Raw genomic sequence first — 23,618 nt, 5'->3', positions numbered from 1 at the left:
AAATTACGAACAGGTTCCCTTCTGGACTTAGTAGTTCATTCTACTTAGCTCTAGTGACAGGTAATAATCCTAAAGATTCTGGCTGGACCAAATGATTCTCTATTTTGGACAGGGCCCATTGAAACCACCTGCCTCATTGCCTCAAATGAAATAAAACATGGGTAAGTGAAATATACGGAAAAAAAGGCATACCATAGAAATACATCTTGATAATCCAACCCTTCCCTCAACATGCTAAACTTCCCCTAAACTTAAAAAATTTTACCTTTTCAAAAAACATATCCTTTAAGTTTACAACTGTAGTTAAATTTTCTATCTTATGCCCTTACTGCAAAGATGCCTGAGAGTCTACTCAAGAAAGAAACAATATAAAGTTGTTCTAGATACATACAAAAAATAAATTACCTGGATGACTATCTGGCCACTTGGCAAATCCACCTACCAGGCGATCTTGAGTTGATAAGATGTAATTTCTATTTTTCTCAAAGTTGGTGTACTGAAAAATTTTCAGAAGCTAAAATGACAGAACAAATATAAATTTACTGACATAAAACTTTCATATTGACCTTTGGCTCAATTTTCAGTAATACATCAATTAAATATGCTTTTCTTTAGCTAAGGCTCTCAAAGCAAGCTCTGGAAACCTCAGCAATAAGAATCAATCAACCACATTATTATTATTTTTGCCATATCACAGCTACTCTACTTTACCTAACCTACTCACTATTTCCTTCTTCTGAACCACGCCCAACTAATCTCATTGCACCACATTTAGCTTGGTTCAAAACACAACTCTGTCAACTGTTCAACTTAATCAGTCATTTTAAAAAGGACAATTTTATCTACCCACATTTTAATTCTTATGATAGGCCTTTGAACTATTACTTACAGACCGGTAGTAACCTGGACCAAAAATATTTCAAAAAAGAGCAACAAAAATTATTAACAAGATGATTAGAGACAGTTCTATTTGAGAACAGTTAAAAAAAATTGTAGCTTTTTAATCAGGAAAGGTAAAAGGTGAGACAAATACAATTTAAGCATAAAAAAACTATGTAGCTTTAAAATTTAGGATATATATTTATTCTCTCTCTCAAGAGCCCATTAAATAGGAAAAAATAAAGGATAAACCACACTATGAAAAGGGGTAAGGGAGAGTGTGAAACAAGACAAGTAGACAAGAGAGTTCAAAAAATTTCTGTTAAGACAGAGAGTAGTAAAGGGGTGGGTTGAGGCCTCTGCCTTCGGCTCAGGTCATGATCCTACGGTCCTGGGATTGAGCCCCGCATCGGGCTCTCTGATCAGCAGGGAGCCTGCTTCCCCCCTCTCTCTTTCTCTGCCCACTTGTGATCTCTGCTGTCAAATAAATAAAATAAAATCTTAAAAAAAAAAAAAAAAGACACAGAGCAGTTAAAAGTATGTTAATGAATCAAAGAGCCACAGAAGATACGAATGATTAAAGAAGCACTATTTTTCAGGTGTCTGGGTGACTCAGTGGTTTAAGCCTCTGCTTTCAGCTCGGTCATGATTCCAGGGTCCTGAGATCAGGCCCCACATCAGGCTCTCTGCTCAGCAGGGATCCTGCTTCCCCCTCTCTCTCGGCCTGCCTCTCTGCCTACTTGTGATCTCTGTCAAATTAAATAAAATCTTAAAAAAAAAAAAAAGCAGCATTATTTCTCAAAAAGAAAAACAAAGCCTAAAAGAATTACAATACAAATAAGAAACAAACTTATTAATTCATTTTAATTTGGCAATACAATAAAAAGGAGAGAGACCCTTTAGAATCCATCAGCTAGAAACATGTTCCATCAAGTGGCATATGGGTCATTACGTAAGAAGAAACTATAATCTTAAGACTGTACTTGGTTCAGCAATAAACAGTATTTACATGATCATAGTAAGTGCTGATTCTTGGTTTTTAAATTTTAGAATCAACTTACAGGCAAAGCATAAAATATGTGAACATTATTACTAAATAAAATATAAATGCTACTTGACATTATAAAAGTAAAGGTAATATGACAGAATTAGAAGGTGGAAGAGGAAGAGAAAAAGTTCAGAACTAAAAACTATATAACCAGTAACAATCTGCTTGAAAAAAGGGAGGTTAAATCTTCATTCTCCGTAGTTGGGAATCAAGATATGTCTAAAGAGAAGTTAAGAAATCACTGAAAGATGGGGTCCCTGGCTGGCTCAGTCAGTAGAGCATGTGACTCTTGATCTCAAGGTCATGAGTTCATGCCCCACGATGGGTGAAGGACTTAGTTAAAAAAATAAAATAGAAAATATTTCTAAAAACAACAACAAAAAAATCAGTTAAACGTATGGTGATAGTGAATTAAGAATTTTTAAAATGTGTAAAAATGGTTGTTTTCAGAAAGTTCTCAAAGACTACCAAGGTCATATTGAAAAGACTCAAGAGGGGCACCTGGGTGGCTCAGTGGGCTAAGCCTCTGCCTTCGGCTCAGGTCATGATCTCAGAGTCCTGGGATTGAGACCGATACCAGGCTCTCTGCTTGGCGGGGAGCCTCTTCTCCCTCTCTCTCTGCCTGTCTCTCTGCCTACTAGTGATCTCTTTCTCTGTCAAATAAATAAATAAATAAATAAATAAATAAATAAAATCTTTTAAAAGAAAAGAAAAGAGAAGACTCAAGAGCCTACTTGAAGGGGCTTTGACTGGCTTAAAATGGGGATATTCTGAGCATCAAAAAGAACAATATAATGGATTAAAACATATGTTAACCTCAATGGCCACTACTAGAATGATTCTGTAAAAAAACCTCAAGTTTTTTATACGACAGCAACAAACAATCAAAAAAGAAATTAAAAAAGCAATTCCATTTAAAACAGAGTATAAAAGAATTAAGTATTTAGTAATAAACCTGATCAAGGACATGAGAGACTTGTATGCTGAAATAAATGGAAAGACATCCCATGCTCACTGTAGGAGAACTTACACTGTTAAAAGTCAATACTACCCAAAGTGATCTTCGGATTCGATGTAATAGCCTTTTTTGTAAAAAATGGAAAAACCAATTCTCAAATTCCTATGAAATGCAAGCAGCCTGAGCAGCCCAAACAATGATGAAAAAGAACAAAGTTGAAGGACTCACACTTCCTGGCTTCGAAACTTACTATAAAAGCTGCCAAGAATTAAAACAGGGTGGTACTAGCATGGGGGCAGACACATGCGCTAACGGAATAGAAGAGAGAGCCCATAAAAAATACCCCATGTCTGGGCGCCTGGGTGGCTCAGTGGGTTAAGCCGCTGCCTTTGGCTCGGGTCATGATCTCAGGGTCCTGGGATCAAGTCCCACATCGGGCTCTCTGCTCAGCGGGGAGCTTGCTTCCCTTCCTCCCTCTCTGCCTGCCTGTGATCTCTCTCTGTCAAATAAATAAATAAAATCTAAAAAAAAAAAATACCCCATGCGTATGTGTTCAGTTGATTTTCCACAAGGGTGCCAATACCATTCAATAGGTCAAAGAACAGTCTTCTCAACAAATGATCCTAGGAAACCAGGATATCCACATGTAAAATGATGAAGCTGAACCCTTAATTTATACCATATATAAAAATTAACTCAATGAATCAAAGACCTAAACTCAAGAGCTAAAACTATAAAACTGTTGGAAGAAAATAGCAGAGAAAATCTTTTGGCTTTGGCAATGATTTCATAGCTGTGACAATCAAAAGCACAGGCAAACAAGAAAAAACAGATAAACTAGACTTGATCACAATTAAAAAATTTTGTATATCAAAGGACATTACCAACAGAGAGACAACCACAGAATAGGAAAATTTATTTGCATACCATAGATCTTGATAAGGAATTAATATCCAGAACACTTGAAGAACAAAAAACACAATAAAAAATTGGGTGAAGGACCCGAATTGACACTTCTCCAAAGATACAGAAATGGCCAATAAGCACATCAGAAGATGTTCAGTATCACTAATCATTAGGGAAATGCAAATCAAAATCACAATGAGATAGCACTAGGATGGCTATTATAAAAACTAAAACCAGACAGAAAAGTTGAGTGTTGTTGAGGGTATAGAGAAACTGGAACCCTGGTACACCCATAGGACTGTAGAATGGCACACACCCTCATTGTAGAAAGCACAGTGGTACTTCACAAAGTTCCACAAAGAACTACCATATCATCCAGGAATTCCACTTCTAGGTAAATATACAGAAGAAATGAAAATATCAGCTCAGTTATTTGTACACCTATGTTCAGAGCTGACTTATTCACAACAGCAAAAACATGGAAATAACCCAAGTGTCCATCAGCAGATAAATGGATAAACAAAATGTGGTATAAACATACAAAAGCATATTACTCAGCCATAAAAAGGAATACAATTTTGATATATGCTACAACACGGATGGACCTTGAAAGCATTATGCAAAGCAAAATAAGCCAGATGTAGAAGGACACATATTGTGATTCCACCTATATGATGTAGCAAGAACAAGCAAATCCATAAAGGCAGAAAGCAGAATAGGGATGACCAGGGGCCAGAGGGAGATGAGAACAGTAAAGAGTAGAGAATTTATATTGAGGACAATGAAATTGGGGTATGCATAGTGGTGAGGGTTACATAACATTGTGAATGTAATTAATACCACTGAATTATATACTTACAAAGAGTTAAACTGATAAATAATACATTATATATATTTTGCCATCATAAAATAAAAAGCTGATGGGGGGCTTTATAGTGGATAAATCAGGTTTTACAGCTCTGGAGCCCTTTGAACAAAAAGAGGTAACTGGAGATTATGTGCCCCTTGATGTGATGCAAAAGGAAATACACATAACCACTGATTAGATACTTAGTTATCAAGGAATTATGGCTGATTTTTCAGACGTGATAAAGGAGTGACCCAGGCGCCCAAGGGAAAAGCAATTTTAAGACAGAGCAAACTAGGGGTGCCTGGGTGGCTCAGTGGTAAGCCTCTGCCTTCGGCTCAGGTCATGATCTCAGGGTCCTGGAATCAAGGCCCGTATCGAGCTCTCTGCTCGGTGGGGAGCCTGCTTCCGCCTCTCTCTCTCTGCCTACTTGTGATCTCTCTCTGTCAAATAAATAAATAAAATCTTTAAAAAAAAAAAAACAGAGCAAACTTGAGGGTATTTAGTGGTTAATAAGCTTATGAAATTGGGCATATCACAAGGTAAGAGATGAAGAGAAATGTGCAAATGTTCCAATCATCTGAGTCATTCAGAAGGTCAAACAAATCACTAAAAAATTAAAAACCACAAACTATTTTCAAAGAAATGCCCATGGTTTATCTTTTAAGAATATTAACTTCCTATAAAGTATTTACTGTTAAGTTCAGACAGATCCCTGCTCTGGATTGACTACCGGTCAGATTTTTTACAACCTTATCTTTTCTTATGTATGCTCTGGGCCACTTAAGTTTTATAAGAATGGCAATTTTCAAGTAGCACAACGGATACGTGAAATCTATGGAAAAACCATACAGAGATTAGCCTTGCCAGCGCAACAGAAAACACTCAGCAGCCTAAGTTCACTCAATGAACATTACAAAGACCAAACCTTTTGAAGCACAGTTTGTATCAATAGAGTATAGGTTTCTCAGTTTTATTCTTTCTCTTACCTTTAGAGTTGCTCCCACCCAAAAAGAGTAACAGGTGTCTACGGGCTTATTAGGTCTTCCATGATAACCATTTTGTTGCCTCATTATACACCATCTCTTTATCCGGTTCAATTCTTTTTCTGAGAAAACTTCTTCTAGTTTACCCATCAGACACAGTGATGCGATGCCACAAAAAGTCGATCCTCCTGTTAATCGAAACCACACAATACTTTACACATCAAATCAGATGCCTAGGAAAATAGCATAAATGGCTGGAGAAAAAAAAAAGCCATGGTTATATAATTCCAGAAATCAGTCAAAATAAATTTAGAAGACAATTAATTATACCTTTAAAATAACCAGAAGGCACTAAAGTCTTCAGTGTTTAGCCTTCAATATTAACTTGAAAGAATTTAAAGACAAGAATTTAAAAGAAAAAAGACAAGAATTTAAAATAATTTAAAGCTTTAAGAAATATTTCACTTATGGGAAAAAAGAGACTTTGGAGCTTAAGGATCATGTTCAAAATTACATGGTTTAATGGAAGAGTTGACACTGAAACCTAGTACTCTCCCTATCCAGGACTCTCTCACCATCCAGTCTGATTTCATTCCCTTAAAGACCGTACAGTGCTCATGAACTAAGGTTCCATCTGCCTGAGACAAGACCAGTTTTCACAAATGACAGAGACAAGCTAGAGGCTTGTAAGATAAGATACTACTCAGCTTAAAAAACTTAAGGAAAGCAAGGGATGAGGGAGAGATGGTGTTGGGGCGGGGGAGAAGAGCCTGTCAGGAAAGAGACATGTGAGGAGAAACCATTTCCTGTGGCAGACTGAATAATGGCCTGCAAAGGTTCAAATGTCCATGTCCTAATACCTGGAACACGTCAATGTTCCCTCCTAGAGCAGAAGGGACTTTGCATGAATGTGATTACAGATTTTGAGATGGGGGAGATTTTCTTAGATTATCTGGCTGGCCCCTAAATGCAACCACAAGTGTCCTTAAAAAGGGGGTAGAAGGGGATTACAGAAAGAGGCAGCGATAAATGAGTATGAAGTAGAGACTGGGGTGACTTGGCAACACATCAGGAATGTCGGCAGCCACCAGAAGTTGGCAGAGGCAAAGGAACAGACTCTTCCTTGGAGCCTCTAGAAGGAATCAGCCCTGTGAAGTGCAGTTCAGACTTCTGTCTTCCAGAACTGGAAGAGAATAGACTTGCGCTGTTTTATACCCTAAGTCCACAGCAAAATGCTACAATAGCAGCAGGAAACCAATACACTCACAACAGTGATTCCTTTCCTCAGGAACTGAAAAGTCTGTATCTGTCCACAAAGGAACAAGAAATAACAATGTTCACTGGCACTATTTGGTCAAGTCTAAACAATATGAAAATACTTATTCCAATTTATCATGACTTTGCCTACTGATAAATTTCTGCTACGGAAATGGAGGGTTTATAATACGCTTCATCCTACAACTTCCCTTTTACTGTGAAAGTCCTCATGCATTCTCTGGCAGAAGACAAGTGAGCATTCCCTCTAGGAAACTCAAGGCAGCCATCACATTGAAAAGGTCAATGTCAGTAAGAACTACTTAAACTTCAGAATTTTCCCAGTGACTAGGAAGTTCTACATCAGCCATAAGTTAATAAAAACAGAAAAATAAAACATACTTATAATAACCTTCTAGAATAATTTCTATTAAACAACTATCAATCTTACTTCCTCTTGAGTGACCCACCAATTTCAATTTCTATTTCATGACAACCTGGCCAGGACTTTAGGTATTATTATATCATTAAATATAAAATCTCCAACAGATAATATGTACTCACTAACTACCAAAGAGTAAGGGTGCCTGGCTGGCTCAGTTGGAAGAGTATACAACTCTTGATCTCAGGGTTGTGAGTTCAAGCCCCACGTTGGGTGTGGAGATTACTTAAATAAATCAAACGTAAACAACAACAACAGAAACCTACCAAAAGGTAAAAAGAGGCATTTAATTGTTACTCTCCAAATTACTTGTTAGGATTCTTTAAAGCACACTGGCACAATTCAAAGTAAAAATACTCTCTACTTTGCCCAAATCACCAGCTTTGCACAATGATAACTTTCGAAGTAAGACTGAGGTCTGAATAGCTAAGAATACTTACTGCAAAGTCTATGTTTTAAGCTAAAATTCATTTACCAACATTTATCCCTAAGAGGTTCTCATTTCACACAGAATTCTTAAAAACCAACTCGAAAAACCTGGGCTAAGAGTATGAACTTAGGAGAGTGTTAGACACAGATACAAAGAGCAAGAAAAGATAGGTAACAACTTAATAAGTCAATTAAGAAATATAAAGAAGTGGGCACAGGAACTCATATTCTATTTAGCACCAAAAGGGGCTAAATAAGGCTATGTCCGTGATTCCTACAAGCTTCAAAAAATTTCAAGAATATCACATAATTCAGGGTCACCCAGGTGGCTCAGTCTGTTGAATGTCTGACTAGGCTTAGGTTAGGATCTCAGGGTCAGGAAGTCATGCCCCACCTTCGGCTTTCTTGCTCAGGGTGGGGGGAGTCTGCTTGTCCCTCTCCCTCTGTTCATCCCCCCACTTGCACAAGCTCTCTCTCAAGTAATCAAAATCCTTTTCTTTTTCAAACAAAATTCTCTTAAAAATTTTATTAACATTTAACAATGATAAACCAGTCAGCATTTTCCACAGTCCTCATGAAGTTCTTGTCTTAAAGATGAAATTTACTTCAAATGTCTTCATGTAAACCAATCAAACATGAATAAACTTTTATAATGAGCTTCTCAAACACATCTTTTTAATATTGTTTTTTTTTCTTGGCAGTACTATGATAGTATTAAGATTTGTTTTTATTTTAATTCAGGGGCGCCTGGGTGGCTCAGTGGCTTAAAGCCTCTGCCTTCGGCTCAGGTCATGATCCCAGGATCCTGGGATAGAGCCCCGCATTGGGCTCTCTGCTCCACGAGGAGCCTGCTTCCTCCCCTCTCAGCCAGCCTCTCTGCCTACTTGTGATCTGTCTGTCAAATAAATAAATAAAATCTTAAAAAAAAAAAAGATTTGTTTTTAATTCAAATGAATTGTTTTCAAGATTATTGTTAATAGCAAATCTTGATTTTTATTACTCTGCTAAGGCAAGACAGAAACATGATACTTTAAAATTACTTTCCATTCTCTATGAACCTATTTTATAGTTAAAAAATTATTTGGTACTAAGTGTTTTTTATGCTCAAATTCTAAAAGTAATCTTTAATTTCAACTGAACTGGGTACCCCAAGATTTAACAAAATTTTTTAACGATATTTACATAATATAATTTTAATCACTCAGTTCTTCCTCATCACTGAAATACATGCTTTTCTTTATTCTTGGGTCAAATAAATAAAATCTTAAAAAAAAAAAGAGTATCACATCATTACATTAAAGTACAATACAAAACCGCTTCTCCTAAGTTTCTGAATTCATCAAGAGAAGGTTAAGTTGTGTTCATTATGCCTTGGCTGGAGACGGTATGAAAAGAACCTTCTGTCCTGAAGGCTCTTCCAGCAAGGCACACTAAGACATATGCCAGCAAGAGAAAGACTGCCCTGCTGAGTCTGTCACCTGAGGTCAGATGCTCCAGTCATACGGATCTTTCCTGTGTGCAGAATACCACAGCCAAGGACACCACACATAGACAGAAGAAACCCTCAAGGCTGGTTCTCTCAAACAACAGACGTCACTGCTCCCGGGGCAGTGGGGGTGCTGGGGGCAGGGCGAAGGAGGTGTTCCTGCCTCTAATCATGGATGCTAGGACTTACTTACATTTTAACAGTGTTTAACAGGTGTAAGCTAACTTACTGCTCCCATAAGGATTTAAGGCCCAATTTTAAGCACTGTCTTTATTTGCATGTACCAAATTATATGAAGGAGTCCATATGCTCTGAAATATATAACGTAAGAAGGTTACAATCATATAGCTAGAGATGAAGTAGAAACTAAAAATAGGTATACAAATAAAATTATACCACTTCATACTTAAACACCCCATGGAAAGGTAAAGTGAGGAAAATTCAAGGAGCCAAATGCTTACATGAAATTAGGGCAAAGAGGCTGAGTATTTCTCTTCTGGATTAAGTAGTAGAGACAGTTTTGAAGAACCATGGAATCAAGTTTATTTATCTGAACTATTACTTTTATATCATGAATCCTGAGAGGAGACAACAGCTTTAATCCTTTTATATCATGAATCTTGAGAGGAGACAACAGCTTTAATCCTAGCAAAGCAAATCCAAACACACGACCACTTTACCGTACAACTGTTCTAACACTTAAGAGTCTCACTAGGCTAAGAAGGAATCCTCACATCTGATGATCACGGCCTAGAAGGGTATTGTGTGCCTGTCTGGTGTGCAGGACAAACGGGCTGTCTCAGCTAAGCAGTCGTGGGAGAACAGCCTGCAGCAGAAGGACGCAACCCACCCAGCCTCCCAAGCTTTGGGATGCCGAGTGCGAGAGAGGAGAGCCACTAAGGCAAACGGAGTGCCGTGAAGATGGTATGAACCAAGTTTGATGGAATACAGAAAAGGGAGGCATTGCTCCAGGCCAGGGGATGAGAGATGATGAAGTGCTTCAGAGAGAATGGAATCAGCCAAAAGCAGATTGGCAAAACTCAGAAGGTGAGAAAAAGGGAAAAGAGGAGAAGCAAGTGGAAGGGGATGATTTCAGGCAAGGGAAGAATGTCAGCCACGTCCCAAGGTGAAAAGGCACATGAGAACATTCGGGGAACACATGTTCCCTGCAGCCTGGGATGCACAGAAGGGTGGCTCACGTGTGCGACTACAAAGCGAGGCTGGAAGCGGACACGGAGAACTAAATGAGGGGTGCAAACGCAGGCAGAAAGGCCCTGCTGAGCATGCACAGGGCATCAAGTGGGCTACACCACATACCCGATGATAGATGAGCCTACTGGGGAAGTCCCAACTCTGAGAAAAATGGCAACGGTTACTGTGGTGGTTTGCTACCGTGTCCACCCAGCTCGGCCAGAAGTGCTTCCCTATGGGGTCTGCAGTCCAAGTCTGGGTGGGATCCGTGGAAAGAGAGAGAAGCAGCAGACACTATCCTGGCTGTGGTTCAAGGAGCCAAGAGACAAAGACAGACAGAGGTGCCAGGAGACTGCACCTTGCCCTGATTCTCCCACATACTTGGAATGCAAGTCTGCTTTACTTCTTGCCCTGGTGACCCAACACCCACAGTCAGATGCCGGAGCAACAGCCCCCGCCAAACTCCTCTACCACAACCCTGCTCTGGCCGCTGGTTGTCCCTGACCTTCCAGATTCTCCTGCCAGGTCTTGCTGTCCACCCAGGCCAGGGCTGCAGAATGGCTCGTCAGTGACTTCCCCTCCACCAACTTCCCCTTTCGGCCCTTCTTTCTCTAGACTCCTCCACAGTCATGTACAATCTTATTCCCAGGATAAATCCAGGTTCTTTACTATTCATGGGGGTTTCGCGTCCCTGGTGGAATCTGAGTCACACAAAGATGTGACTCCCATTCACACTCCCAGAGGGCTGGTGCGAGGACTAAATGAGACTAACTGGTAGCTGGCACAGAGCAACTGCTTCATTGTAAATTCCAGTCCTTTCAGTCTGTAGATCAAGGATTATAAACAGGTGACCTACGGGAGAACACTGGCATAACTGCAAGCAGGCAAACAAAACAACAAAACAAAACAGACGCGAGATCAAACACCCCGAGTTCGGGACTTTTGGCTTCTATGAACTGAAAAACTAGTAGATCTGGAAGTAGTTGTTCCACATTCCTGAGGGGCAAATGCAGGCACCAGAGAAAGGAAGAAAAAACGAAGGCTTTAAAACTGCAGCTTTTGACACTGAAGAACTACAGAAGGGCATGTACCTCGCCGGCAGGTGGGGAGGGCGCTCTGCAGCATCAAAGCAAAAGGACAGATTCGGAAAAGCGTTCTGGTGCTACCCGCACAGAGGGGACCAATAAAACCACCATATTTCATCCCAGCGCATACCGCATGTTCTAGGTGAGGGGAACACAACAGTGACTGAAACAGGCAAAGATCTCTGTCCTCTTGCGCACACAGATAATACACACACGATAAAACAGAATATAGAGAAAAACAAGGGCAGAGGGGGATGGGCAACAGAGTGTGTGTGGGCGGTTTGCAATCTCAAAAATGACAATTAAAAGCAATCACTGGAGCCAGGACCTGAGGGATATGAAACAGAGCTGAGTGTAAACTAGAGGTGAGGGCGGAGGGTTCTGTGTACAAAGAACCACAAGTCCAGGAAGAGCCTTGAGATTCAGAAAGAGGAACCACCTTCAAGGCAAGAAGAAAGGTGGGTCCAGGTAAGTGAGTGGGAAGAAGACACCAGAGTGGTGAAGGAGCCACAAACAGCGAGTGAGGAAGCGGGCAAGAAGAACCTGACACTTCCAGAAAGCAGGGGAGAGGCTAAGAGCTTCCCAGGCTTCAGGAAACACAAGGCGAGGAGTGAGACAGTGACAATGGGCTTGAAATCTCTCAATCACCAGGGACTTTACAAAAGAAACTCCATAAGCTGCTGGGGCTTATACAGAAAGCTTAAGAAAAGCCACTCGTGGAGAAGGGCAAAGAGTGTATTTGGCTTGTTTCTCTGAAAAGACTAACAAGACAAAGAAGAAGAAGGAAGACGACAAAGGCTTGCAGGGGCAAGCCAACCTGCAGGCTGACTTCTGAGGAGGAGGTCTTGCTGGCCAGTGCTGAGAGGAGAGAAGCGGGGAAGGAAGGCACACCAAGGGCTTCCAGAGCAGGCTCCCAGGCCTATCAAACCTCACAGCACCCAGAGAACATGACACCTGACCCGCGTGTGCACACCGGTGTCCTGTGAGGGGGCTCCAGACAGGCAAGGTGGAGGGAGCGGTACCTGGGTGTTCCTGGAGCCCATTTGCAGGACGCCAGCCCACTGTGGCACCCTGAGTAGGACGCCCTCCTCTGGAGCTGTGGGTCTCAAGCCCACCAAACAAATCAAAGAGAAAAGGAAGACAGATAGAAGGTTTTGGCACCCACCACAGTCCACAGCTGCTGATCTCAATGGATGTAATCCTACTCAAGTCGTACAGACTTAAAATCACTACTAGTGTGACTCAGCGAGACACGTTTTCCTGACAGGATCTGTCAGTGAGAATCATGTTTGAGCAGCCCTCTGCTTCACGTCCCAGGAAATGCAATTCCCATTTCCTGGGACCCACGGCATCTATTCCACAGGTCTCCAATACTGGTGACATTTGTCCTCGGCCAGAGTGCGCGTTAACACCCTCTCCAATACTGAGCACAAGACCCTGGCTTCTCGGAAATTCACAGACGCCAGATTTCCTCTCTGCGCACCTACAAGTACATGTCCTCCTCACCAAGTGCTGAGGACCAGTGACAGAACTGCTACTACAGCTTGCCCCAAGCCCAGTCTCATCCGCGTGTAGGCACACATGGGAATTGTGGTGTCCTGATTATAGCACAGCTTCAGAGGAAACATCAAGACTGTCTTCTACATGGCCCTTCGCAATAAGCACTCTGCAAATATCAACACTGAAGGAGGGAGTGAAGATGTGTGAGAGGGAGAAGACCAGATAGGACAAGGTCTCAGGGAAGTACAAAGATATGGGTCAGGTAGTGTATGTTAAAAATATCGTTTTATACACGTTTTATAGTTTCCAAACCACATTCCCCTTATCTCAGAATCCTAGCAACAATTTTAAAATTAAAGGAAGGTCCAATTATTTCTCATCTGTCAATGAGGAAACCCTCAGAGAGAATAAGCAAGGGGCCAGGTCCCAAGCAGGTTATCAGGGCTGAGACCTGTTCTTTCTGAGATCTGTTCTTGCCACTTACATGCTGCCAGAGGGAGGGACACAAAAGGCGAGCACAAAGAGACGGCCATAATAAAGAGGAAACTTAAGGTGTTCACTCAGGGTGCCTCCTTGATCTAGGCTCTTTCCTTTTAAAGAAAGGAACACAGATGGGGAGCATGGCTGGCTCAGTCAGTAGTGCATGCAAGTGCTGACTGTGAGTTCAAACCCTATGCTAGTTGTAGAGATTACCTAAAAATAAAATCTTAAAAAAAAAAAAAAAGAAAAGGAAAGGAAAGAAAGAAATGAAAAAAAAAATTGAATTGGAGCATGCAAAAAATAAAATAAAATAAAAAGGAGCATGCAGCTTACTCCTACATGGACATACTCAACTTGAAAAACCTCAGGCCACTGATGTACTGAGAGACTAAGTATATCATCTCCCTATTCTAGTTCCACCCCAAGTGGGGAAAAGGGTGAAAGGAGAAATTGCTTTAATTTATGTACGGAACATTTTGCTATATAGCAAAATGTTTTACAGCAATGACTAAGGATTATTATATTAAGATAAGTAAACTTCACAAATTCATTGATTCACGCTTAAAATTCTGCATCTAGCTTTTTGGTGTTATGCCAAAAAAGAAAACTTGCTGTCTTCTAGTGCTATTTTAAGAAATCACCCTAGGACATTATCATGCAGCTGACAGTCAAATACATAACCTGAAAATACTAGAAAAGTATAAATATCCTAGTCTGAACATTCTCAGACCGATTACTGACCTAGAAGACGTTCCAAGTGGCATAAAGTGTCAAAAGAGAGAAGTAGGAAAGAACAACCATGGGCTGAGGCAAACTTCTAGGGTCCTCGATGTCGTAGACACCATTATGATATTTAAAGGAACAAAAGAAACTACACGTTCATTTACTTTAAGATGTCTTACCATGAGATTCAAGTCCAGCTCCCTGTGCCAGCCCATTGTCATAGGACTGAAAAAGAAAAACATTGTTCATTTTAATACGGAAATGATAATAAGTAAGTCCTCACTATGCTAATATTTGGTCTCTGGATTGATTTTGGTTTCTCCCTCATATCTCCTAAAATATTCAGTTTCCCACAAAGGAGTAGTTGTAGGCATTTTCAAGTACTTGGTCTTGGCTTATTCATCAAGTCAAAGCACTAAATGCATACAATAAGCACATTCTGAGACAGACTGTTCAAAGATGGCATCTAGATATTCAATCTCTACCCAATAAAAACCCCAACCTTTATTCTTTTCCTCCTTGCCAGACTATACAATTTAAGGAAAATGTAAAGATGCTATACTAATAAATTATAAACATGGAACAGGTCTATTTTGAGGTTTGTGGGTAGCAGAAGATAATAGCACCTGCCTAAATGTGGATCTCCCCACATACCCTACAAAATAAAAACAGAAGAACAATACAACTATATAAAACTGAAACCTCAGCAAAGCTGGAAGACATGTACGAGTTTTAAATTACCTGTCTACAGAGTAAGAAACCTCCAACCCCAACAAGCTGCCTCTCCCATTCCTGACACCCCTTTGCAGAGAGCAAGGGAAGTCTGTGGAAAATGAGGAGGAAGCCAATGGTAGGCATGAGATGGATGTAAAGTTCCCACTGGAGGGAGAAGGTCCACCCTAAGAGCGAAACGCCAGCAGTCTTTGTGCAGTTCAGATGCGCACAAATTCAGGTAGCATTCCTTAGCCGAACACCACAATATGGTTCTAGTTCCGTAAGTACGCCATATTAACTATGAGCAATTGCACAGAGTACCAACCTGAGGCGAGCCCTCAGTTCACAGATCACCACGGAAACGGCAGGTGCATGTCACCAGTCCCGCCTTCTTCAGAGTCTTAGTAACTGGTCACTGCACACATCATTCACTCAGTTCATGCACAGCCAGCAACCTTATGGCTGTGCTGTCTCCTCCTTTGTCTTAGTAATAAACCCACAGGAAAAGGCAGAACTGAAAGAAGACTGGCCACCAAATCAAGAATCGAGAAGCAGCAGCGCTAGAAGTGAAACTGAGCTCAAACACAGAGTTACAGAAAAAAAACGGCTGTTCCTGGGAAGGCCCCTAGAGCCGCCGTCGGAAGAACTCCGTGAAGGCAGGCACCTGCACGAGTGAGGACCGCAGCTGTGATGCAAAGGGTGAAGACGCTGCCAAAGAACTTCACGGGAAAGGAATCCTTAGAGATGTTTCACAACGACGAAAACACAAAGGAGAAAGTGTTGGCAGCTGCTATAAACTTAGCAAGGAGTCTGATCATTTACCCAGACAGAAAAGATGCTCCCTCCCTGTCCTAAGTTACGTAAGGAAACAAGGCAAACACTGCCCAAACTACTTCATAGATACATATACATATACACACACATATATATACATATATATGTGTACTTTTTTTTTAAACAAAGAAAACACTTTTAACTCTCAATATTTTTAATATTTTCATAGTACAACATGCTAAAGACTGGTGGTACCGCTTCACACTTCTCTGTACACAAACTTACGACTCCCAGAGTGTGATGTGATGGCAAAAAGCAGCACAGGCCCCAGTGCACTGGTGATCTCCCCAGTGACTCAGATCCTGGGCTGCATGTCAGCCGGCAGGGTCATGGTCCCTGTCACCAGCCAGCCCCACCATGCCAAGCAAGCGCGGCCGTGACTGCATGAGCTCTGGAACAACAGAGCGCAGACCACAGGGAAGGGACTTCAGAGGGTGCGCTGGTCAGACTGCGTGACTTTGATGAATCAAGTCAACAGAGAAGACAGACGGGCCCTCCAAAGATCAGGTAATAAAGGACACCAAAGGAGCAACACTTAGAGACATGAGAAACAAGAGAACCTCTCTCCTACCAGAAAATCATGAAACACACATTTTCCCCAACATGAAAAAAAAAAAATCAAACCCCACACAAACTCTAAATTTAAAACATCATGCTTTGTTGACTGGAAAGAGTATACTCTTAAACAGAAATTTTTCTAAGATAAAAAAGAACATCCACAAAATGACTAAACAAAGAGACAAATCTATATAAAGTAACTCTGAAACGAAAACACAGCAAATGGAATGAAAACATCTTGGTGTATGAAAATCTGCCCTCGCCTCCCCAAAATGGCCATAAAGCACTGTAATACATTAGCCCAGATTCGGCTGCATGTTATCAAGCAAGCACCTGGGAATATGAAAAGGAAACTAAAAGTTAAAAACATAAAGGACAAACAGTATGAAGAAATAAATGGAGTTCAATGACTTCAGGAGAGAAATGGAAGAAAATAAGGAAGAAGAAGACAAAGGAATAACAGTCTCAAAAGAAAAAACAGTAAGGGACACTTACGACAAGGCAGAAAACAGCCAAGAGACTAAAACTAAGATATAGCAGTAAAAAGGATCAGAGAGAAAGTGACTAAAATCAAAGACAAGCAGAGAAGAAAGAGTACACACAGAACTGGAGTCCCTACAGGAAAAAGCAAACCAATGGACTGGAGCTTGGAGTTAGCAAACTGGGCTGTAGGCTACAGGTGCCTCTGCCTGGTCCTGTATCATCCTGGAGTAAAGACAATGGCCACGCTCACTCTTAAGAAAAGAAATACAAATTAAAATTAAATACAATGAAAGATCATTCTTCACCCACAAGACTGGTAAAAATTAAAAAGGATGATGACACACTGTTTTGGTGAGGTGGTGTGGAAACAGGCACTCTCCTGCACTGGTGGGAACAGAAACTTGTCCACCCTTTTTGGAGAGAAAATGGTTAACATCTAGTAAAATTACATATGCATTCACCTTCTGGTCCAGCAAGTACACTACTAGGAATTCACTCTGAAGATCTCCAGAAACACATAAATGCATATGCAGATGGTTATTAACTTCAACATTGTCCGTCTATGGAAAATACATGTTCCGTGTACAGGGTAGTTCAAAAAACTAGGTACATGCACACAATGGAGTACTATGAAATGAAGCATCTACGGTGTGCTACCTGGTGAGGAAGAAGGGAAGAGAAACAAAAAATGGACATACTTGCTCATCAAGAACAAATACAGGAAGGACAAAGAAAATACTAAAGAGACTGGTTCCCTACAGAGTGAACAGAACAAGGTGGCAAATACGGGAGTGAGGAAGGGGGCAAGAGAGAAGGGACAGGAGGCGCGGAGTAACCCATCTTGGAATATCCTTTTCTGTGTAGTTCTGACTTTCAGAACCAACTCAGTATTTTACATATTAAGTACATTTTTAAAAATCAACAACATTGGGGCACCTGGGTGGCTCACTGGGGTAAAGCCTCTGCCTTCGGCTCAGGTCATGATCCCAGGGTCCTGGGATGGAGCCCCGCATCCAGCTCTCTGCTCAGCAGGGAGCCTGCTTCCTCCTCTCTCTCTGCCTGCCTCTCTGCCTGCTTGTGATCTCTGTCTGTCAAGTAAAACAAAAAACAAAAAACAAAAATTGGGAGAAAACCCCAAAATGGAGCCCAAACATAGACAAACTTAGCTGTATTTTAAATATAAAAACATAACCATACTAAAGTGGGGGGGAATAAAAGAAGTAACTCAAGTTTTTTCTTTTTTTTAAGAGTTAAGTAATCCTTTTAAGTAATCTCTACACCCAATGCCGGGCTTGAACACACAGCCAAGAGTCAAGAAGGGCAGTCTCTACCCACTGAGCCAGCCAGGAGCCCATTAAAGTATTTCTTAAATATGCTATTTTGACAATATATCATATTGACAATCTATCAGGTTTATATGTATATAAACCAATATATATATATTGGCTCTTTTTGTTTTGAACCTGGTATCTGATATATCTATATATCAGGTTTATATAGATATATCAGATACCAGGTTCAAAACAAAAAGAGCCAATGTCTCCTGGATAATGGGAACCAGACTGACTGCTCACTGTCCGAGAAGGGAGTTATAGAAAGAAAGGAGGAAGATAAAAAAGAACTGTGGTGCTGGACTGAAATTTGAGCCATCAATAGGACTCATATGTTTTTTAACATACATAGAGATAAGGAAATAGATAGAGGGGAGAAGTTGCATATCGGGGGGTTTTGTGCACAGACACAGGCATACATACATTTCCTCACTCGGCCTGCTGAGAGAGAGAGACTAGGAGCCATGGTATCCCAACACACATGAGCACAGCTATCGTGCCCAAATCCTCATTTCTACACACCATCCTCCAGTAGGAACCAGGTCTCCTTGCCAAAATGACTGAATCCAGGACTACAGCTAGGGAAGTACAAGATCAACCTGGAAAATCTTGAGCCAGAAAGCAAATTGCTTCTCAAAGAATGAACGGGGTGAGACAAAAAAAGGCACAAGCGTCTCCTTGAAGGGGCTTGCATTGGCCGAATGTGGGACAACATGGCTATCAGAATAAGTAATGACAGTAATAGGTAACAGCCCACTGGATAAAATAAGAATCTAGAGTTCTAAGTGATGGAGACAGATGTAAAGAGAAAGCTTTCTCTAAAAGTGGAAATTCAACTGAAAATTACAGAAGGAATGACGGAGCTGGAAGACCATCAACTTCAGACCACCACCAGCGGATAAAAGTATGATTCGGGGCAGGTTATTTAACAGTCTCCAAATCCGTCGCCAGAGGATACTGAGAAATGACAGCTGAGGAATGCTCACTTTCGAGAGAAAGACATGGCATACACTGCCTTAACTGGTGATCCAAAGTCACCATCTCTGGTAGCGGGGCAAATCGACAGGCTTCATTTCCAAATACGACACATTGAGAAGAACCCAGTTGTCACCACTGCAGCAGTCACACCAATACACACATTACCCATCCTTCTACTGAACAGAAACCTCCTCTCCCTCTGAAGCTCCTCAAAGGGCCTGTTCTGTATGCTCCACTGGCCCTCCAAAATTTTTTTCTACAAGAACTGAGCCCATAATCACACGTTCAGTTAAAAAAATGTCACTCTTCTAAGAACTTAATTTTTATTTTGAAATACTAACTAGTAAAAGTTGAGTTAACAGCCTAAAATAGTCTCATCTGTAAAACTACAACTTCAGATTTGGGAAGTAATAAACTTGGGAAGTAACATTTCTATGTCTCAGTTTCATGGAAGAGATGAAAAAGTAGAGCAAGGATAATTCCAGCTGAGACTAACTACTGCCAATGAAAAGATTAAGTTGTATCGTGAAAGAACAGCACTTCTATTTGATACTTGCCTTAAAATAAACCTTAGGTTAAAAACACAAAAGCACACATACAAGTATTAAAAAAAAGATCCAAAAATCTATTGTTAGCCCAGTCAATCTTGTTGTATTTGGTTCTTGCTCATCAAATGGCTTACTGAACTCCCACCTCACACCAGATATAGAAAGAGTCTCGTCAACGTATCATCATTTTTCATTGCCTGGCCCGGGCTCTGCACTGACCCCTGCTAGCCAAGACTATCAACATGGGCCTGTGAGATTTTACTTTTTTTTTTTTTTTTTGCTTCTAAGGCTGACCAATCTCTTTCTAGTAAAGCCATCTGTTTCCTTAGATACAATCAAATGACATTTGAATTTTAATGGCCAGTGAAGCAATCTGTTCTTTACAATTAAATGGCCATTCTGATTAAACAAGGTATCCAGAAAGCAACCTTACTGACCTTTTTTCCAGATTCTTGGTGGAGGAGAGATGAGACGTGCATTATACTGCCGTCCCCATACAGCAACAATAATAGCCAAAATAGTCAATTTATCAACATAACTCACCATACTTCTTCTGATGTAATTGATGGCTTTTTTCATATCCATGCCAGACCAATTGTTGAGCATATAACAAACACAGGAGGCACAGTATACAAATCGCATATCATTTTCACTGCCTTCAGGGACTGCACAGAAGCTGAAAGGAGTAACAGTATGATTTACAATTACATCACACTATAATTTAGTTTTTATTTATTTTGTGGAGGGGGGAGGGTTGAGAAACACCTATTACTTCCCACGTTTTTACTCACAGAAAACCCCATGATTAAAGACGGATTTAAAAACCATATACTACTTGTATATGTCAGTAAAGAACAGGACTATTAACTTGAATAGTAGTAAATGATTTCCAAATCACTGTTTCATTTCAAAGTTCTGATTTCTGGGTGGCTTTACACACTTGCCAGCTACTCAAAGTTTCTTTGCTCCCTGTCACAGACAGTTGTGGCACACTAGCTTAAGAACTAATGAGGGGAAAAGCACCTAGGACCCATTGGGCAGTAAGAAATCTCCAAACCCAAGTTTTGACATGTGAAATTTCTTCTAAATGTATATGTAGATAACCACTACTTGACAATATTGTATGGTAATTTTTTTTTTACCTATTTCATTAGGTTTAGCAAGGTAACAGTCTGAGTCTGCTAACTATTCCTTTATTTACAAATAAGGAAAAGGTTACAGTCATCAATGACTATATGGGAACTTTGAGATACTAGTCACATGCACTAGCTAAGGTAAAGATTCAGTTCTACAGTATTTCCAACTAATGACAATTTATCTTGCAAGTCTACCTTAGTTTTCCCCTCATCAAGAGCAGTGTTTTCTAAAACCCTCAAAGGAAAACAGAGATGTGGAGCACTGACATAATACAGCAGAATTGATCTGCAAAATCTTTTCCCTAGACATTATCATTACTGCTTTGCCACTTCCTAGATTTGCCGGGAAAAGAAACTTTCACCTAACTCCTTGGAACTCCAGGAAGATTCCTTAGACATACCATATAAACCACCAACTGTTACTGAACTAAGTTCTTTTTCTATTCTTTACAAATGTCACTGGAACTACTTACGCTAGAATATAGCAGTCAATGTTCCTTCCTTTCTCCCCCCAGTCACTGTGTCTGGGGGACAGAAGTTCAGACTAAACGTATGCTCACTTCGTAATATCCAAGTTTTTCACCCAGAAGATAAATTGAAGTCCTTCCTAATATTAAAACCATTCAACCACTTCTTTATGAATGTATTCACTGTCTCAGGTAAAACAGAACAAACAAGGAGCTCTGCTACTGTGATTTCTTTCTATTGAAATAGGAAAACCTGTATTATTTTTTGATTAGGGATGGAACATACAGTGAACTTGAAAGGATTCTAAAAGGGTTTATGATAAACTCTAAAGTTCTCATAAAGTATTATACCCATTTTTCAGTTCTATAAAATTTTTCCAAAAAAAAAAAAAAAAAAAGGGAAAAACAAAGAGTGACCGACCCATACCTGCCATCTTCTAGCTGAAGGGCTCTCAAGCCTGCTAAACAAGCTTCCTTATTTACTCGGCTTAAGTCGTCTCCAAGAATAACTAAGCATGAAAGGCCCGTGTAGGTCATTGCTATGTGGCCACTATCGTAAGGATGAGCTGTTCCAGGATTCTAAATTCAAAATTAACATAATGTTAATTAACTAGTAAACTGAAAACTTCTTTCATTAAGTAATCTGACACTACGTTTCAGGAACTAGTAAAATTAAATGTTTGTACTGACTTATACCAACACCTGACTGAAAAAAAACCAAACCTCCATTTTGTAGGTCTCAGAGTAAGTACGAATGCAGGCTTTCCAGGCTACACAATTTTTAAATTTATCCTGCAAACCTCAAGCTTCTTGGAAGCAGTTCTGATACACAAATGAGCCAAAGTATTTGAACTCCATATGCAGTCAACCATATTACTTTTAACTTAAGTCTCATGAAGTTAGAAAAGCATACAGTCTTTAGATCAAAAAAGGTTTTTAAAAAAACTAAAAATTCTTTTACTGCACAATTCCAATACCACAGTAATCACCATATAAAAATATTATAAAACAATATAACTGAAAAACCTTATTCAGCTCTCATTTACAATTAAGTTATTTGAGCTTCTAATAAACATCAGCACTTAGAATAACTGTTATCCCATAGTATGTTGGATTAGTTTCACCGACCTGATTGTTTTAATAAAAGATAACAACAGTTAAAAAAGATCTCTTAGCTACAAAATACGTGACAAAGTAGGAAATCCTGCAAAGAATCTAGGTACTGGCACTGGCAATGATAAAACTGGACATAAAAAGTGTTTATTACACCAAGTAACTTGACGTTCCACCATATAAAAAGCATTTAGAGTTTTTTTTTCCTTTTAAAGATTTTGTTTATTTATTTATTTGACACACAGAGATCACAAGCAGGCAGAGAGGCATGCAGAGAGAGAGAGGGGGAAGCAGGTTCTCTGCGGAGCAGAGAGCCCAACTTGGGACTTGATCCAGGACCCAGGGATCACGACCTGAGCCCAAGGCAGAGGCCCAACCCACTGAGCCACCCAAGTGCCCCAGGCAGAGTTTTATAATTAATTTCAAATAATCAGCCAAGCCTACCAATCAATTATTTTAAAGAAAAAAGATTTCACTTGTAAAATTTCACATTGTAAATAAACGTATTTGTCAGCTTAAGAATATTTTAAGTTTTGGAGCACTAGGGTGGGTTAGTTGGTTAAATGGCCGACTTGATTTGGCTTGCGGCATGATCTTAGGGTGGGAGGACTGAGCTCCACGTCAGGCTACACACTCAGCAGGGAGTATACTTCAGGATTCTCTCTCTTTCTCTGCCCCTCCTCCCCCTTTCTCTCCCTCTCTCTCAAATAAATAAATCTTTTTTTTTTTTTTAATTTTATTTAGGGTGCTGGGTGGCTCAGTCATTAAGTGGCTTCCTTCGGCTCAGGTCATGATCCCAAGGTCCTGGGATCGAGGCCCACATCAGGCTCCCTGTTCAACAGGAAGCCTGCTTCTCCCTCTCCTGCTCCCTCCCCACTTGTGTTCCCTCTCTCTGTCAAATAAATAAATAAAATCTTTAAAAAAATTTATTTATTTATTTGAGAGATGTTGAGAGAGAGAAAGAGAGAGAGAGGGGCAGAGGCAGAGAAGCAGGCTGCCCTCAGAGCAGGGAGCATGATGCAGGACTTGATACCAGACCCCTGGTGATCACAACCTGAGCCAAAGGCAGATGCTTAATGGACTAAGCCACCCAGGCACTCTCAAATAAAAAAAAAAAAAAAAAAAAAAAAAAAAAAAAATAATTTAAGTTTTGTTTTTTTTTTAAAGATTTTATCTATTTATTTGACAGAGAGAGAGATCGCAAGTAGGCAGAGGGAGAGGGGGAAGCAGGCTCCCTGCTGA

The 23,618-nt window shown here is 40.2% G+C and overlaps 1 protein-coding gene across 3 annotated transcripts in view; it reads right to left on the bottom strand.

Moving 5' to 3' along the window:
* Window positions 1–23,618, bottom strand: part of PGGT1B (protein geranylgeranyltransferase type I subunit beta) — a 52,649-nt gene that overhangs the window by 5,381 nt on the left and 23,650 nt on the right. For all 3 annotated transcript variants that reach the window (XM_045069278.1, XM_013059718.2, XM_004759059.3), the window contains 5 exons: window positions 21,691–21,842; window positions 20,204–20,336; window positions 14,394–14,439; window positions 5,628–5,812; window positions 406–514 (listed from right to left, as the gene is read on the bottom strand). In XM_045069278.1, coding sequence (XP_044925213.1) covers window positions 406–514; window positions 5,628–5,812; window positions 14,394–14,439; window positions 20,204–20,336; window positions 21,691–21,842 — 625 coding nt within the window. The remainder of the gene's footprint in view (window positions 1–405; window positions 515–5,627; window positions 5,813–14,393; window positions 14,440–20,203; window positions 20,337–21,690; window positions 21,843–23,618) is intronic.

Source organism: Mustela putorius, unplaced genomic scaffold (assembly GCF_011764305.1).
Source record: "Mustela putorius furo isolate JIRA1106 unplaced genomic scaffold, ASM1176430v1.1 tig00003923_pilon_pilon_pilon, whole genome shotgun sequence".
Lineage (NCBI taxonomy): Eukaryota > Metazoa > Chordata > Mammalia > Carnivora > Mustelidae > Mustela > Mustela putorius.
Note: the sequence above shows the minus strand (reverse complement) of the source record. Positions and strands in the feature narration are given on the sequence as shown.